The sequence below is a fragment of the Polypterus senegalus genome, chromosome 3, assembly GCF_016835505.1.
Source record: "Polypterus senegalus isolate Bchr_013 chromosome 3, ASM1683550v1, whole genome shotgun sequence".
Taxonomy (NCBI): Eukaryota; Metazoa; Chordata; class Cladistia; order Polypteriformes; family Polypteridae; genus Polypterus; species Polypterus senegalus.
Genome location: NC_053156.1, coordinates 180,940,196 through 180,958,944, shown reverse-complemented (window position 1 = coordinate 180,958,944; position 18,749 = coordinate 180,940,196). Strand labels below are relative to the sequence as shown.

General features: G+C 35.9%; 1 protein-coding gene across 1 annotated transcript in view; it reads left to right on the top strand.

Annotated features, from left to right (window-relative positions):
- Positions 1-18,749, top strand: part of LOC120526841 (protein cornichon homolog 3) — a 201,575-nt gene that overhangs the window by 113,516 nt on the left and 69,310 nt on the right. Inside the window, exon 4 of the mRNA XM_039749970.1 lies at positions 7,563-7,675. Within this exon, the coding sequence (XP_039605904.1) occupies positions 7,563-7,675 (113 nt within the window). The remainder of the gene's footprint in view (positions 1-7,562; positions 7,676-18,749) is intronic.

Below are 18,749 nucleotides of genomic sequence, written 5' to 3'. Positions count from 1 at the left end.
TTTTTTTCTCCCTAAATAATAAAAACCATCATTTAAAAACTGCATTTTGTGTTTACTTGTGTTATATTTGACTAATGGTTAAATGTGTTTGATGATCAGAAACATTTTGTGTGACAAACATGCAAAAGAATAAGAAATCAGGAAGGGGGCAAATAGTTTTTCACACCACTGTATATAATCTTAAAATGAATTAAAAATGCTATAGCCTGTTTATTAATCAACAGACGCTGGAGGAAGGCAAGCATGCCATGAGAGTACGTATAGATATGAAAGGCACCAGATAGAAAGATAAATATGGAATTAAATGTATAAAAGATATAAACATGTCAGAAAAAAACACAGGGAAGGGACTTATATAAAAATAAATGAAATCATGTATTAATTATCAGATGCTGCAGGCAGGCAAGTAGTCAGTGAGAGCAGAGATAGATGTAAAAGGCGCTACATAAACATATACATCGGGAAGGCACTATAGATAGATGAAACTGTCAGAAAGAACAGGGAAAGTGGTATATGAATGATAGAGAAGGCATTAGACAGATAATAGTATTAGCTATATAGTAGTTTTATTTTATGATTTATGTCAAAAAGAAATAAATCATAAATCAATTGAGAGACGCTGCACGCAGGCAAGCAGGCAGTGAGCATGGAGATAGATGTGAAAGGCATATAGATACATAGATAGAAAGGGAAGGCAGTACATAATAGGCAGACAGAGAAGACACTAGACCACAATATTAGCTATAATTAATGAAAGCATGAATTAATCAACAGAAATAATTTACTTTAGAAGAAAAAGAAAAATGCCCCAGCACATCTATGAAGGCAGACACTGCAGGCAGGCAGGAATAGCAGCAAAGAGTGCAGAACAGCGCTATAAACCCCCCCAAATGGAAGTAGCAGAAAATAGATTGCATCAGTTATGGGTATAGCTCTACAATAGAGAATGAATGGGAAACAGTTTAGGGAGTTTTTGCTAAAGCATCCGTGACAGCATGGAGGTTGTGGGTTTGATATCAGCTCCTTCACAAATTTACCGTTTTGAGTAGTGAGCAGCTCTTATTGTTAATATTATACAATAAAAACATACATTTGATTTGCATCTTAACAGCTGGTGCAAATTTATAGTAATTAGTGTTTTTCAGTTTTATTCTCTCACTTACTCACTCAACCGACCAAACCCTGATCTGATGCTGTTTTCAGATAAAGATGTGGTATAACAAACAAACTTGTTTTGTTAAACCACCTCTTTATTTGAAAACAATGTCAGATCTTGTGTGTGAACAAGACTGGGACTGGAAAAACTGTGGACGTGTGTGTGAGTGGTGTGCATGACTGAGAATGATTGTGGATGTGAATTTTCTTTTTTATTCGGCTTTATTGTTGAGCGTTCCTGCTCACATTGAATTAGTATGCACCTTCTCGTCTATGATGTCAAAGCCGCACTGACAAAAAAGAGAGACATAGGTATATATGACATTTGGAATAATTCATTTTATGACCTGTATACTACATTTCGGAAAACATTGTTGCACTAATGCAAAATTATATTCATTCACATACCTTCATGCGGTTGTAGTCAGTGACCGCGTTTTTTTTTTTTCCAGATCTTGCCCAATCTCCACATTTTGGTGCATGGTGGTGTTTCTTTAGTACTGCAGGAGATGGAAAGGACAGAATAGTACAGAGAGGTCAGTTCCGCGCTATATACAATCACTAAATTCAAATGTTAATAGTTCCCACACACCCAAGGACAAAAACTGTGTTTGTTTGAGAAGGTGGAAAAAGTGGTTATCATGCAGAGGTGCCACAGATAAAAGCTTCTCTATCTTAAAATACGTCCTACATTCTTTCCATATTCTGAGTGAGTGAGGCACTATTGGGTTGTTACTATATTGGTGAAGACTTGTACTTATTGGTGTACAAAGCAAGGACTATAAAGAAGTACTGCAGGATTTTTATTTGCGGACCAAGCCTGTGTCTGCTCACCTATTTGTGTCAATGTCCAGGTTTTTATATTTTGTATATTCACCGCCCAGTAATAAAACAGAACGTTATGTAAAGCCATGCCACCTTTTTTCTTAGGTCTTTGTAGGGTCGCCTTTTGGATATATGGATGTTTTGAATTCCAAATAAATAAGGTTATGGTTGATTATAATTTCTTTAAAAATAATTTATATTTTGAAATGTTTTGAAATAGAAAAAGAAGCTTAGGAAAGAAATTCATCTTGACAATATTAATTCTTCCAGCTAAAGTGAGATGAAGTGTAGACCATCTATGCAAGTCTTGCTTAAGTTTTTTCCACACAAACAACAAAATTTTGTTGATAAAGAGCTTTATGTTTACTCGTGATGTTTATCCCTAAGTATTAAAACTGATCTGAGATGATTAAAGGGACGGTGTCCAATCTAATTTTGTGTGTTTGAGAATTCACTGGAAAGAGCAGACTTTTGTTCAAATTAATTCTGAGACCAGAAATCTTTTGAAATTCTCTAAGGACTGCAGGCGCAGTATTTTGTGGCTCAGGTATATACTGTACAGCACCATATCATCTGCATATAGATAAGTTTTCTGTTCAAGTCTTTCTCTGATAATCCCCTCTATCTCATAAGCATTTTTACAGTGAGCAGCCAGTGGCTCAATGGTGATTGCAAGCAGCAGTGGTGACAAGGGTCATCCTTTTCTAGGACCCAGTTCTAGGTTAAAGTAGTTTGAATTAATGTTGTTAATACAAAGTGAAGCTTATGGGCAGGTATACAGTAGTTTGATCCATGCACAGATATTCAGGCCAAATCCAAATTTCTCCAATATGGTAAAAAAGTAGTTCCAGTCAACCATATCAAATGCTTTTTCTGCATCAAACGATAATAATACCTCTGGGGTGTTTAACTTTGTGGGTGAATATATCACATTAAACAGGCGTAGAAGATTGGAAGCTAAGTGTCTGCCTTTAATAAATCCAGTTAGGTCTTGTGATATTACCGAAGGAAGCACTTTCTCAATCCTTCTAGCAAGGACTTTGGAAGTATCTTTACATCGTTATTCAAAAGTGAGATTGTTCTATATGATGCACATTGTAATAAGTCCTTATTTTGCCTAAAAAAGACAGTAATTAGAGTGTGATGAAAAGTTTGAGGTAGAATTTTATTATCTCTAGCTTCTTTAAATGTTGCTAATAAAAGATGAGCTAGCTTAATTAAGAATTTTTTTATAAAATTCGGCAGGGTAGCCATCAGGGTCTGCTGCTTTCCCACTCTGAAGTGAGTTTATAGCATCTTGTAATTCTGATAGTGCCAGAGGTTTATCCAGCTCCTCTGTACTGAGAGTATCTAGTTGTGATATCTGTAATGGATCCAGAGATGCATTAGGTTGTGTCTTGTCTTCTTTAAGCTCAGTAGAATATAAGGAATTATAGTAGTCTCTAAATGTGTGCATGATTTTTTTATGATCAATGATTTTATCTCCATTTGTCTTGGTAATTGCTGGGATTGCATTGCGAACTTCCTACTTGTGGATTTGTTGAGCTAACGTTTTATTGGCTTTCTCTCCATGTTCATAGTAATGATGTCTTGATTTAAAAATGAGTTGTTCTGTTTCTTTAGTTGTCAAGAGATTGAGTTCTGAATGCAGAGCCTGTCTTTTCCTCTTAAGTGCTTCATTTGGACACCTGGCATGTTCTGGATCTATTCTAGAAGTTTCACTGATTAGCTCTGATGCCTTCTTGGTTTCCAATTTATTTTTGTGGATAAGATATGAGATAATCTGTCCTCTTAAGAAAGCCTTCAAGGTTTCCTAGAGTATTCCTGTAGAAACCTCCAAGGTTGTATTTGTCTCTTAAAAAAATCGATTTGCTTGAATAAAAATTTTATACAGTTCTTATTTGCTAATAAAAGAGGGTTAAGATGCCATCTACAAGATAAGTATGTGGGGCATAGTGATTTTGTGAAATAGCGATAGCGTCATACTTACAAGATTTAATTGTAGGCAAGAAATTATTATCTATAAAAAATGAATGAATTCTTGTGTAGCAGTGATGCACTGGTAAGTAGAAGGAATATGCTCTTGAGTTTTGGTTTAAAATCTCCAAGGGTCTTATAAGTTGTAAGTCTGTTACAAACTGTGTAATTGGTTTTGCGGTGTTAGACGTCATCGTTCCTGCTGCCGGAGACCTATTTGGTCTGGATTTAAAGCACAAATAAAGTCCCTAGGCATTACAAATTTATGTGTGTTCACATTGGGAATGGATGCAAATACATTTTGGATGAAGTTCATATCATCCACATTGGGTGTGTAGATATTTATCAAAATCACTTTACAGTTAAATAATTTACCTATGACAATCACATATCTCCCTTCAGGATCAGATACTACATCTGTTACTACAAATGTTATTGTTCTATGTATAAGAATTTCCACACCTCTAGTTTTCTTTGTAAAGCTGGAACAGAATATTTGGCCAGTCGAGTCTCTGTGCAGCCTAAACTGTACCTTGCTTAATAAGTGAGTCTCCTATAAAAATACTGTTTTGGAGTTTAGACGTGTTAGGTGAGAGAATACTTTCTTTCTCTTTCATTCATGATTCAACCCTTTAACTTTCCAGCTCACAAGGTTAATTGTTTGGTCATGAAGATCTTGCTTCTGAGCTTTTACTGTCATCTTGTAGTCTTAACTTAAAATAAGACAGCTTTGACCTTAATTTCCAGTTTTCCCAGGAGTTATTGCCATGAAGCCTAATGTTGCGTTGGTTCTTATAATTATAAGGATTAAAAGAATAGCTTAGAAATAGCTTGCTCTCTTTCTCTACTGGTCTAGTCCCCTCCCTCATTTTGTCTCCCATTGTGAGGCTAGAAAATACCACACAAAGTACCAGTCCTCTGACATAACTAGAGACAGAGCACGTCCAAAACAAAACAAGCCCCCCAGCAGCAGCAAAATAGAGATATCTATTAACAATACAGTTCAAATACTATAAGCATAAGTATAAAAATATAACCTTAAACAGTCTTGAGACAGTAAACCCAAGGAATGATGTTAAACAACAGCCCTGGATAAGTATAGTAAGCCCTAATGTAATAAACCAAGGGTATGATGTTAAAAAAAAGTACACATGCATACAGTATATACATATACACATTTAATTATAATTAAAACAAACAAAAAGTGACCGAGAAGTAAATAGGATGTATGATAATGATACCAGTATCATTGCATGCAGAACAAACAGCCAATATTAAACTTAATTGACTGATGGGCTCCAAGAAATTAAAATCTCTATATATAATCTTCATTTGGATCTTCATCTTTGATTGTCCGCAAATGAATTAGAAGAAGCAGTATTAGATGGCAGTAGAGAGACAGCTATAACATAGGCATTGCATTAAGAATCTCCTCCAGGCTTATACTACTGAAGACTGTAGTACTCCAGTCACACCTCAAAACAAATATTCAAACTAAACAAATTGTTGTGCTTTAAATTAACTAAAGAGATCTTCATTTAGATCTTGATCTTTGTTTGTCCGAGAATGCCACGCATGTGTAGACCACCTTCCAGTTTAGTACGTAGTTGTTACTCACAGATGTCAACAATGTGCCAGAATAACAAAAGGGGTGGTGGACAGTGTTAAGCTGGTTAGCTCCTGAGGCCTGGTTAGAGAATGAGATTGCCGAAAATAAAAGGTACGTGCCTACGTAACATATGAATGAAAGGAAGACAGTGGGTTAAATGAATGACAACGTAACAGCACGTTCCGGAAATTATTATTGTGACGTTGTAGCCGGTGAGTGCTGCGTGTCTCACAGTTGTACCGTGGCTTGCTCACATGTCAGTGAAGTGATCCCTATTTATGCTTTAAAGACCCTGGATACCTATGTGTACCCCTTTTATAACCATTGCTCCGTCTATATTGCCTTACTCTTTGGATTGCTATAAAGCAACCTGCGAGATTGGAGAAAGGTTGAGAAGACATCGTGAGAGGAAACGACAGCGTCCTGAAAACGAGATGGACTGTGAACGAACAGAAGCAGAAATGCTCCTACACCACCACATAATTACTATTCGGACAGAGATTCCTATCGAATCAGTTTCCAAGGGTTTTCTTTTGTAATTTTGTTTCCCTTATAAAAAATCATAATGCGGTGCGACGAGCGCGAAGGGCCCAGTTCACGACTGGCAGCCGCGTTTAAACAGGGAGCCCTTCACAGACAACTTTAACACGCATAACATAGTTGGGCGCACATGGCTAGTTTGGATATAACATGCATACGAATGTCATGGCTGGTACAGTTCCTTTTTAATAACTGAGTAAACAGCTTTGTAGATGTTGGCTTAGAGAAAAACATGCATATTGCATTATTTGACCAGAATGCCTCTTAGATTGCTCACAGATATCATATTATGACATGCAGCAACTTTATTTTACAGGATGCCCTAGAAAACAATTATGGAAAAAGTTTTTAACAAAGAATAAAATAGCCAATGAATAAGCTCAGTATATATCTAACTTTATTAACAAGTAAATGTCAGCTGTGCCGATTGTCTGATGCCATGTAGTGAAACACAGTGCTTCTTTAATGGTCAGATCTCAGAGTCCACTATGGCTGGCAGTTCTTCTCCCAACCCACTTCTTCTCTTAACTGGACTTCAACCTTAATTAAGCAAGCAGTTATTTCCCAGTTTTCTTTTTTTTACAACCATTTGGAAATTACAGACTGGTTATACTATATTTTCACTTAATGAAGTAGTAATGTATTTATTTCTCCTTTTAAATATTTTTGTATGTTTTAATGTTCTGGTTATTTAGACAATTATTCACTGATAAGCATACAAGTAGGTAACATTGATATAGTTGCTCCTTTCAGAGTCATTTGTGCTGGTGTCTGATCTGCTCAACATATATAACATGTATACAGATACAATTAAGAAAACTCAAATAAAAGCATTAAAGCATTTAAAAATACAGAAAACATACAAAGATGTTTTAAACTTTGCTTTAAGTGTAAACCTGACAATACTGTACTTTTCTAAATGTAAAATAAAAGAAAAAATGCTACCTAAACAATTAAATGATCATCTATTTAAACAATGAGACCATTTAAATGTAACAGTGAGTGACTGAATGATTGAGAAACTCATTGGAACAAAAAACTGTAGCAGCAGGGTGCCCTGAGGAGTGAATGTTGAGAAAACCAGTGGTTTAACTGTAAAGTAAAGTAAAAAGAAAAAAGAAAAAGTGATAAAAAAAATGCATTCATTGGCTAGGATCTTAGAGCACAAAGCAAAGATTGCATTATTTTGGCATGGCTTGGGTTTCACTAACGATACTTCAAGTAAAAACTTTAGTGTAGGCATACACATTCACAGACCAGAATTAAACACTTTATCATTCAAGATACAGGATGGCAATAAGGTTGGCTTTACAAGATTTCAGGTGTGTGACATATTTATATGAGGACACAATAATGATGCTTAACATGAATTTCAATGGAGTACTTTAATTTTCAAGATATCATGTTAAAAATGTATTCTGCATGTTAGCTTATTCAAAATTTTCTCTTGTTACAGTTAGTCCTACCTGAGTATTCCATCCATGGGCTTTTCTGCATTATGTTTGTATGTGCCCAAGAGTGGCTAACACTTGGTTTGAATGTCCCCTTACTATTCTACAACCTTTGGAGGTAAGACAACTTTACTATATTTATGGACTTTTTGTTTTTTAACAAGGTGCCCAAATGAAATATGGTTTCTGTGTGAAAGACTCCTTCAAGATATTATATATATATATATATATATATATATATATATATATATATATATATATATATATATATATATTAATTTTATTACAATCCATACAAAGCAATCAAGTTTTACAAAAGAAAAATTGAGTTAAGAACAAATCGATCCCCACCCTGAGAGAGAGAGCAAGCCAAACAGCATAAAATTTAAGGCTTGTAAACATACCTAAATTAATAAATTCTCTGTGCTTTATGAACTTATTTTAAAATATTACTGATTAGATCCTGCCATGTTTTGAAAAAAGTCTGTACGGATCCTCTAACTGAGTATTTGATTTTTCCAATTTCAAATAATATAACACATCGGTTTCCCACTGACTTAAAAGAGGAGAGTTTGGGTTCTTCCAGTTTATCAGAATAAGTCTGCGTGCCAAGAGTGTAGTGAATGCAATCACAATTTGTTTGTCTTTCTCCACTTTAAGACCCTCTGGAAGAACCCCAAACACAGCTGTTAATGGGTTAGGAGGGATTGTGAGTCCAAGGCTGTCTGAGAGGTAATTAAAATTTTTGTCCAGAATAATGTTAATTTGGTGCAGGCCCAGAACATGTGACCCAGTGAGGCTGGGGCTTGGTTGCAGCGTTCACAGGTTGGATCATGCCCTGGAAACATTTTGTAAAGTTTTAGTCGAGACAGATGTGCTCGATATATAATTTTGAGTTGTATAATTGTATGTTTTGCGCATATGGAGCTCGAGTGAATTCTCTGCATTGCTACTTTCCACTCTACTTTGCATTGCTACTTTCCATTTCTGTTATATTAATTGAGAGATCTTTTTCCCAGTGTCCTCTTGGATCTTTGAAAGGAAGGGATTGTAAAATGATTTTATATATTGTAGAGATGGAGTCTAATTCCTTGAGATTGAGCAATATTTTTCCAGCATGGATGAGGGTGCAAGATGAGGAAAATCTGGAAGGTTCTGTTTAACAAAGTTCCTGATTTGAAGATAGTGAAAGAAATGTGTAGCTGGAATGTTAAATTTGGAATGTAATTGTTCATAGGATGCAAAGACATTGTCTATATAAAGATCTCTAAGCAAGTTAATTCCAAATTTTTTCCAGATATTAAAAACTGCATATGTTTGTGAAGGTTGAAAGAGGTGGTTCTCTTGCAGGGGTGCCACAGATAGAAGCTTCTCCATCTTAAAATGCTTTCTACATTGGTTCCAGATTCTAAGTGAGTGGAGCACAATTGGGTTATTAGTGTATTGCCGATAACGTGTGTTTATTGGAGCACAGAGCAAGGAATACAAAGAAGTACTGCAGGATTTTACTTCTATTGCGGTCCAAGCCTGTGTATGTTCTTCTATTTGTGTCCAGGTTCTTATCGCCTGTATATTTGTTGCCCAGTAATAAAACTGGAAGTTAGGTAGAGCCATGCCGCCTTCTGCCTTTTGTCTTTGTAGGGTCGCTCTTTAGATGCGTGGATGTTTTGAATTCCAAATAAATGAGGTTATTGTTGAATCTAATTGCTTAAAGAATGATTTATTAATGTATATTGGGATGTTTTGAAATAAAAGGAGCTTAGGAAGAATATTCATCTTAACAGTGTTAATTCTTCCAGCTAGTGTGAGATGAAGAGTTGACCATCTATGCAAGTCTTGTTTAATTTTTTCCATGCAGACGCTGAAATTTTGTTGATATAGAGCTTTATGTTTACTTGTGATGTTTACTCCTAGGTATTTAAACTGTTCTGCAATGATAAAAGGTAGGGTGTCTAATCTAATATTATATGCTTGAGAATTCACTGGAAAGAGTACACTTTTATTCAGATTAATTCTGAGACCAGAGAGCTTTTGAAATTCTGTGAGTGCTGCTAAGACTGCAGGCACAGAATTTTCTGGGTCCGAAATATACAGTACCATATCATCTGCATATAATGAGATTTTCTGTTCCAGTCCTTCTCTGCTAATCCCCTTTATGTGAAGGTATTACCATTCAATCATGTCGAATGCTTTTTCTGCATCCAATGATAATAATATTTCTGGGGTGTTTGATTTAGTTGGTGAGTATATTACATTAAACAGGCATCGAAGATTTGAAGATAAGTGTCAGCCCCTAATAAATCCAGTTTGGTCTTGTGATATTACCGAGAAGAGCACTTTCTCCATCCTTCTGGCTATGATTTTAGAGAGTGTTTTAACGTCGTTATTCAGAAGTGAAATTGGTCTGTATGATGCACATTGTAATAAGTCCTTATTTTGTTTTGGAAAGACAGTGATTAATGCTTGGCGAAAGGTTTGTGGAAGAAATTAGTTATCTCTGGCTTCTGTAAATGTTGCTAATAGGAGGGGAGCTAGCTGAGCGGAGAATTTCTTGTAAAACTCTGCAGGGTAGCCATCAGGGCCTGCTGCTTTTCCACCTTGGAGTGACTTTATAGTATCTAGTAATTCTGATAATTCCAGAGGTTTATCAAGTTCCTCCACACTAAAAGCGTCTATTTGTGGTATCTGTAATGTATCCAGAAATGCATTAGATTGTATATTGTCTTCTTTAAACTCAGTAGTATATAGGGATTTATAGTAGTCTCTGAAAGTGTGCATTATATTTTTGTGTTCGATGATTTTATCTCCGTTCGTGTTAGTGATTACCGAGATTGCGTTGCGCACTTCTTGCTTGTGAATTTGTTGAGCTAAAAGCTTATTAGCTTTCTCTCCATGTTCATAGTAATGATGTCTGGATTTGTAAATTAGTTGTTCAGTTTCTTTAGTTGTCAAGAGGTTTAATTCTGAATGTAGAGCCTGCCTCCTCCTATGTAGAGTCTCCCTTGGTAGTCTGGCATGTTCTTCATCTATTTTAGTAATTTCACTTTTTATCTCTGCTACTTTCTTCGCTTCGGATTTATTTCTGTGGGAAAGATATGAGATAATCTGTCCTCCTAAGAAGGCCTTAAGAGTTTCCCAGAGTGTTCCTGCAGAGATCTCGGGGGATGTATTTGTCTCTAGAAAGAATTTGATTTGTTTGTATATAAATTCCGTACAATTCTCGTCAGCTAATAGAAGCGGGTTGAGGCGCCATCTGCGGGGTGAGTGTATGGGGCTTAGTAATTTCAGCTCCAATATTATAGGTGCATGGTCCGAAATAACAATAGCATCGTATTTGCAAGATTTAATCTTAGGCAAGAAGTTATTGTCTATAAAGAAGTAATCAATCCTTGAGTAGCAATCCTTCAAGATATTATAAAGCAATGGATTGTTTACTTGAGAAAAATAAAAAGCCATTGAGAGACAAAGAGTAACAAAGCCACTAGCAGAATATTTCTGCTTGCCAGGGGCTTATAGTAAACAGTATACCTTGTCAGCAGGTGGGGTAATGCCTTTGGGGCTGTTAGGTGGCAGCACAGGGTACTTGATTAGGGGGAAGGGTTTGTGTTCTCCTTTTAAGTCAAGTAGGTTGAAGGATGACTGAGTGACGTGCTAGATTGGACTGGAGGATTTAGGTAGCTATAAAGCCTGTTGAAAGGGCTCTCCTCTGGTATTTCTATACCCCACAAATGCTGCCCGTAACACCAAAAGTGATTCTGTGGCTTTAGCTCGAAGTAATACTAGGATGGGTTTTAAATGTTTTAGTGCACATAATTCTTATGAATATGTCAGTTATTTTTTTATCCATTTCTTTGTACATTAATATCTTCCTTGTGTAAACACAGTATATTTAGTGGAACTCTTAAGAGTTACTTTTTACTGAGAATGGAGACAGATGTTAGGAGCGTGTTCATGTAACAATATATGTTTCATAAATTGGAGGTTTCATTCTGAATAGAGTGAAAGTATTTAAAAAATACATGAACATTCTATACAAAGCCCCTTTTCAAATTAATAGGTAAAAGTATAAACTTTTTATCTTTTTATAAGTAGCACTCTGAACATATCATTTATTATTAATAATGTCAGTTAGACCTATATGGTCCAATGAGTTGGCAAATATAGAAAGAGGAGGAGTTACTGTGGTGAAAGGGAAATATAATCTATTTGCAGATCTGTCATGTAAGTGCAGTTTTAGGAAATAAGATTGATGTGCATTTCAATTTACTTTACTGATTTGATTATTTCAAATTAACCAGTTATAGTGTATCAATTCACTTGGAATAGGTGCTGGAATGAAAATACAACAATAAAAAGAGACTTTAAAGTAAAAAAAAAATAAAATTACAAAATGTCTATCCCCTGGGTCATCTTGAAGCACAAATTTATAATTAAATAAGTAACACATAATTACATTTGTTATATATTAGGCACACTAAAATAATTCTTATCAAGTAACATTATCCTCTTTGAAAGCACAAAGCATGACAACATAGTGAAAATGCATAATTAAAATAAGACTTATGTTTGAGAATTGCAAGTGAAGAAGAATTGTGTGATTCACATGCAGGTGCTGATTCAGTTTTTGTATCAAATAAATAAGAATCATGTTACTAATGGTAGTGGGTAATGATTTAGTTTGAACTCAAAAGAATTAGTGAATGAGATGTAAAACAGTGTAAGGTTAATATTTTATATAGTCCAGTGTTTGTGTGACTAATTTATTGAATATGTTATGTCTGAGAGCCTTGTGACAATGCCATGTTTCATGCTGTCTTTTTTTCAATTCAAAATAATGAATATTCATGAAAAGAGTTTTAAAAACAAATTCCATCAATTTTTTACATAGTCAACTTCCTTTGTGGTGCAATTTTCCCAGCATCGTAACAACTTTTTAATATCCAATTACTACTCTTCCCACCTTAATCATTTCCAACAATAATACGAAAGTGCGTAAACTTTTTGAATGTTCCTTTTATAATAAAAATATTATTTGTTCTAAAACAATCATTAAAATTATTTGGCAAAGATAATGATATTTATCTATACTAATAAAAGGCAAAGCCCTCACTGACTGACTCACTGACTCATCACTAATTCTCCAACTTCCTGTGTAGGTAGAAGGCTGAAATTTGGCAGGCTCATTCCTTACAGCTCCCTTACACAAGTTGGGCAGGCTTCATTTCGAAATTCTACGCGTAATGGTCATAACTGGAAGCTATGTTTCTCCATATACTGTAATGGAGTTGAGCTCGATGGCCGTGGGGGGGTGGAGTTTCATGTGACATCATCACGCCTTCCACGTAATCACGTGAACTGACTGTCAATGCAGTACATAGAAAAGTACATAGAAAACAAGAAGAGCTCCAAAAAGCGCTGAAGAAAACATGCATTATATAATTGAGAAGGCAGCGAAACAATAAGAAGCAAGCGAGTGACATCTACAACCATATTCATGAGTGCTGCTACTTCGGAAACAAAGCACGGTGTAAACCTAAAGTTTAAATTAAGTTCATAGACAGGCTGCGCTGCGTTTTCATGCCCACGGCTAATGCGGGATACAAGTTTAATGAGAGGACACAGGATATAAACGAGAGTTTTGATCACTTTGTAACTAAGTTAAAATTGCAGGTAAAGGGCTGTGCTTATGCAAATTCCGAGAGACTGTGTTTGTGGGGGGATGGACAGTTAAGGCGGGTGTGGGAGTCACATCATCATCTCCCCTCTCATTCACCTCATTTCACTCTGAGCTGAGCTCCGCAGCTAACGCAGTCTTGCGTAACCAACTTTGTGACGCTGCCACCACATACTCACAGAAAAATCCACAAAGTAATACACACGCTGTCGCTAGAGTTTCTCCACACTATGAATCCTCCAGGCACTACTTACAAAAGGTTACATTGACAATCGTGTTACGTTATTTTTAAAATGTTTCCTTTTCTTAGCACAAGCACAGCTGAGAAGCCTTGATGCATGTGCTCCATAACGTGTTAAAAAATAACACATTTAATCAAACTTTGCATTCCAAGCAAAGGGGAACTTCTGTCAATGCATGATTTCCTGGTACACCAATTACCTTGATGCACACATCAGAGCTACAAAAATGTAACAGTCGGAAGAAAGCACGTTGCTACGACTGATTGGAGGAAAATTTCATTACAAAAGACTACCCGACGGAAGCCTTGATAAAAGCGTGGTTTTGTGCAAACTGTGGAAAAAGGAGTTTGCATAACACCGAGGCACTTCAACCTTACGGTACCATCTAAATGCAAAACATGTTACAGCGAACACAGAAATTGTGTATGCTGTTAGCACTAGCAGTACGAGTTTGAGTACCAACAAAAGGTGTCGACTGCCCAAAACTGATGAAATGACTGGCTTCAGGACCAAAATTAGTAAGTCAACATCGGCCAAACTTACAAATTCTCTCACAAAATGGATTGCTTTGGACTGTAGACCACTAACAGTGGTGGAAGATAGGGGGTTAGAAAATGTGCTACAGTTAGCGTCAGGTGATCCAACTTTTCAACTGCCGTGCCGAGAGACTATTTCAAGTAAAATTCAACAGCTTTATGACACTGAAAAGCAAGCAAAATTAGATGCATTACAGAAAGCGGACTTTGTGGCTCTTACTGGGGATCATTGGACTTCCGTGACCGTTAGTAATTTTAATTACATCTAATTACAAAATTTTCAATGATCACACTGTTTTAGCCTAATGTACAAAATAATTTTGGCTAAGGTTACTCAGAGTTTAAAGGTGAAGTTGGTCAAATTAACTTTTATGTTTCTGCCTTATTTTTTTAAGATGAAAAACTGCACTTTATGTTAACATTTTTCTTATTATTTAAAGACAATACCATTCTGAACATGTACTTAAAGTACTTAGAATACCACTTTATTTTTAAGTCTGCCCAATTTTAGCCATGGATGATTCTTATTTGAATTGAAATGCAGTTTAAATGCTTTTTTTTTTCAGAAATTAAAAGAGCTTGAGTTTACAATATTCATGTCCATGTCTATTATTTGATTCTGTCGCCCACTAAAACCCTTTTAAATTAAAAAACATTTGCGCTTTGGGGCAAATCTACGTGTGCGATTACATGCGATGAATCAAGATTAATTAATTACGAAGCCTCTAATTAATTAGATTAATTTTTTTAATCGAGTTCCACCCCTAATATATATATGTGGATATGTATATGCATATATATGTATATATGTGTGTCTGTGTATGTATATATATATATATATATATATATATATATATATATGTATGTGTATATACTGTATATATATATATGTGTATATGTATATATGTAGATGTGTATATGTAAATATGTACATATGTATGTATACTTATATATGTATATGTGTATATGTATATATATGTTTATGTGTGTGTGTGTATATATATATATATACAGTATATATATGACAGAAACACTCATATCAGTGACAAAACAATTACATTGACAATCATGTTAACGTTATTTTCAAAATGTTTCCTTTTCTTTTTCATTACTTCTTTAACACACTACTTCTCCGCTGTGAAGCGCGGGTTTTTTGCTAGTTCTAATAATAAATGGAAAATTGTTTAAATATATTTATTTTATTGCTTGTCAATTTTTAAAACTTCATCATTAAAATACTTTATAAGTTCAATTAAAAAAATTAAAATTTAAAATTTCCTTTAAAGGTTTAAAAAAATCTACAATATATTTTAACGTCTTGTCAAATTCTTATTTGTACATTAATACATTATCCACAGTCAATGTATGTACATGACATTCCAAGCTTCTCCTTAATGAGAGATTATTCTAAAAACAATTTTTTTCAACAAGCTCTACAGAGGTTACTTTAAAAAAAAATAACATCATATTCATAATCATTAACCTTAAAAAAATTTTAAATTATGCCCTATATACTTATACTAGAAATGTGTCATTTTTAAAGTTTTGGGGGTGTCACTTAGAAGACTAGCACCAGTAGTAAAGAATCAGATATATAAAAAAAATTATATTCATGTTCAGCAATCTCAAAATAGCATAATATGACACACTGCATACCTATACTTGTATTATGGATTGTGGTAGATAGGGGACGCTCTCGCTCCCTTGAACCCCTGTCCACGACTCCAGACACCAGGTAAAAGTCCTCAAATTGACTTTATTTTTCAGCCACAGTGTACAAAACACCCTCTCCTCCACAATACTCATAAACAAACACAATAATCACTAATAAACAATCCTCCAACTCCCAGACGTGTTGCCACCCTTCCACCCAGCTGAGCTCGCCGTCTGGGAGCTCCCACAGTCCTTTTATATCTCCTGACCCGGAAATGTTCCTAATCCCCAGTCCATGTGACTCTCAATCACTTCTGGGCCAGATACAAGTTCTTTTCTTCTCCCCGGAAGCATGTCATTCCTCTTGTTCACGTGTGCTTCCGGGGCATAGGGAAAATAACCATTGTTCCTCCCTGCAGCATCCCCTACTGGCCCCCACAGCATCCAGCAGGGCTGCGCATAAAAACTACATTGTCCATGATGCCCTGCTGGTCTTCTGGGGACCTCCATACTGCGAGGAGGGCTCCTCCTGGCGGCTTGGGAGTATTGGCCAGGATAAACGGCCGGCCATCCTACACAGGATCCACAATTTTTTGAAGTCTTGTAATAAAAAGTAATAACTCTCACTCCTCGCATTACATTAGAGGGTAATCCCCTGGGGTTGATTGGTGTGGCATATAAAACTTCAAGTCTAAGCAAGACTTGCATAGATGGTCAACCCTTCATCTCACTTTAGCTGGAAGAATTAACATTGTTAAGATGAATATCCTTCCTAAGCTTCTCTTTTTATTTCAAAACATTCCAATATATATAATTTGATATTTTTTTAAGAAATGAGATTCAACCATAACCTAATTTAGTTGGAATTCAAAACATCCACGTATCCAAAGGGAGACCCTACAAAGACCTAAGACAGAAGGTGGCATGACTCTGCCTAACTTTCAATTTTATTACTGGGCAGCAAACATACAAGCTATAAGAACTTGGGCAAAAATAGATGAACATACACAGGCTTGGTCCACAATAGAAATAAAATCCTGCAGTACTCCTTTATATTCCTTGCTTTGCACCCCAATAAATACAAGTTACCGCCAATATACTAACAACCCAATTGTGCTTCACTCACTTAGAATATGGAACCAATGTAGAAAGTATTTTAAGATAGAGAGGCTTTTATCTGTGGCACCTATGCACAAGAACCACCTTTTTCCACCCTGTCAAACATATGCAGTTTTTAATGCATAGAAAACATTCAGGATTGAATCACTTAGAGATCATAGACTTTCCAGCAACACATTTCTTCACTGTCTTCAAATCAGAAACTTTGTTAAACATAACCTGCCCAATTTTCCTCACTTCCTGCCTACCTCTATGCCGGAAAAATATTGCTCAGTCTCAAGGACTCAGACAGCATTTCCGTAATATATAAAACCATTTTACAGTCCATCCCTTTCAAAGATCCAAGAGAGCAGCGAGAAAAGGATCTCTCACTCAACATCTCAGAAAAGAAGTAGAAAGTAAAAGTAGCAACGCACAGAATTCACTCAAGCTCTATATGCACAAAGCATGGAATTATTCAACTCAAAATTATATATCTCTCTAGTTTAAAATTGTCCAAAATGTTTCCAGGGCAAGATCCAACCTGCGAATGCTGTAATCAAGTTCTGGCCTCACTGGGCCACATGTTTTGGGCCTTCACGAAATTAACATCATTTTGGACCAAAATCTTAAAATGCCTTTCAGACACCTTTGGTGTCACAATCCCTCCTAATCCATTAACAACTGTGTTTGGTGTACTTCCAGTTGGGCTTAAGGTGGAGAAGGACAAACAAACTGTAATTGCCTTTACTTCCCTATTAGAACGTCGAATTATCTTGCTCAACTGGAAGAATCCTAACTCACCTATTTTAAGTCAGTGGGTAACTGATGTTATATACTCTTTGAAACTGGAAAAAATCTAATTCACACTTAGAGGATCTGTACAAAACTTTTTCAAAACCTGGAAAGATCTAATCAATAACATTTTAGAATAAGCATTTAAAATGAGGAAGCAGGTTCTCTCCCCTCTTTTAATCCATTTATCTTTATTCATTTATTAATTTATCCATCCATCCATTATCCAACCTGCTATATCCTAACTACAGGGTCACGGGGGTCTGCTGGAGCTAACACAGGGTGCAAGGCAGGAAACAAACTCCAGGCAAGGCACCAGCCCACCGCAGGGCACACACACGGGACAATTTAGGATCGCAAATGCACCTAACCTGCATGTCTTTGGACTGTGGGAGGAAACCGGAGCACCCGGAGGAAACCCACGCAGACACGGGGAGAACATGCAAACTCCATGCGGGGAGGACCCAGGAAGCAAACCTGGGTCTCCTAAGTGCGAGGCAGCAGCGCTACCACTGTGCCACTGTGCCACCCGTATTAAATTATCTATTTACTTATTTTTACTAGCATAAAGTTTTACACTGCTGGCCTAGTTCTCTTTCTCAGGGATGGGGGATGATTTGTTTCATAGTTTTTTTTTTTTTTTTGTAAATTATTTATTTGTATGGAATTTTATTTGATTTTAGTAAAATCAATAAAATAAAAATAAAAAAGCATAAAAAACTTCAGGTCTTTCTTATTTTTGGTGAAAACACCTATCAGTTTGCTCTTTATCATAAGGGTATATTTTCCTACACAAAATATGGTCTAAATGGCCTAATAATAAGTTTTTGAGATGGCCAAAAATACTAGGGGACTCCAAAAGTTTTTATGTCTTTCATAACTAGACACCAGGAAGATTTAAATGGTGTACCATATGTGGGGTTTTTCTTATATTGGTGAGTCAGGAGATGACGACAAATATGTCAATAAGAAATGCAATCCAGAAAAGTGTGCTTATAATCAATATCCAGATGACATCTTGTATCGGGGCTACATAGTAGTAATAGTGTTTGTGTTCGTACCACGTGCGTCTTGTTTCCATCATCCCGTTTACTGTTTGTGTATGTCAGTGAATGCCGTCCCCGTAAAGGGGGACGGATGATGGAAGGAGATCGCAGCCCCAAACCTGGAAAACACCGGTTTTCAATTAATCAA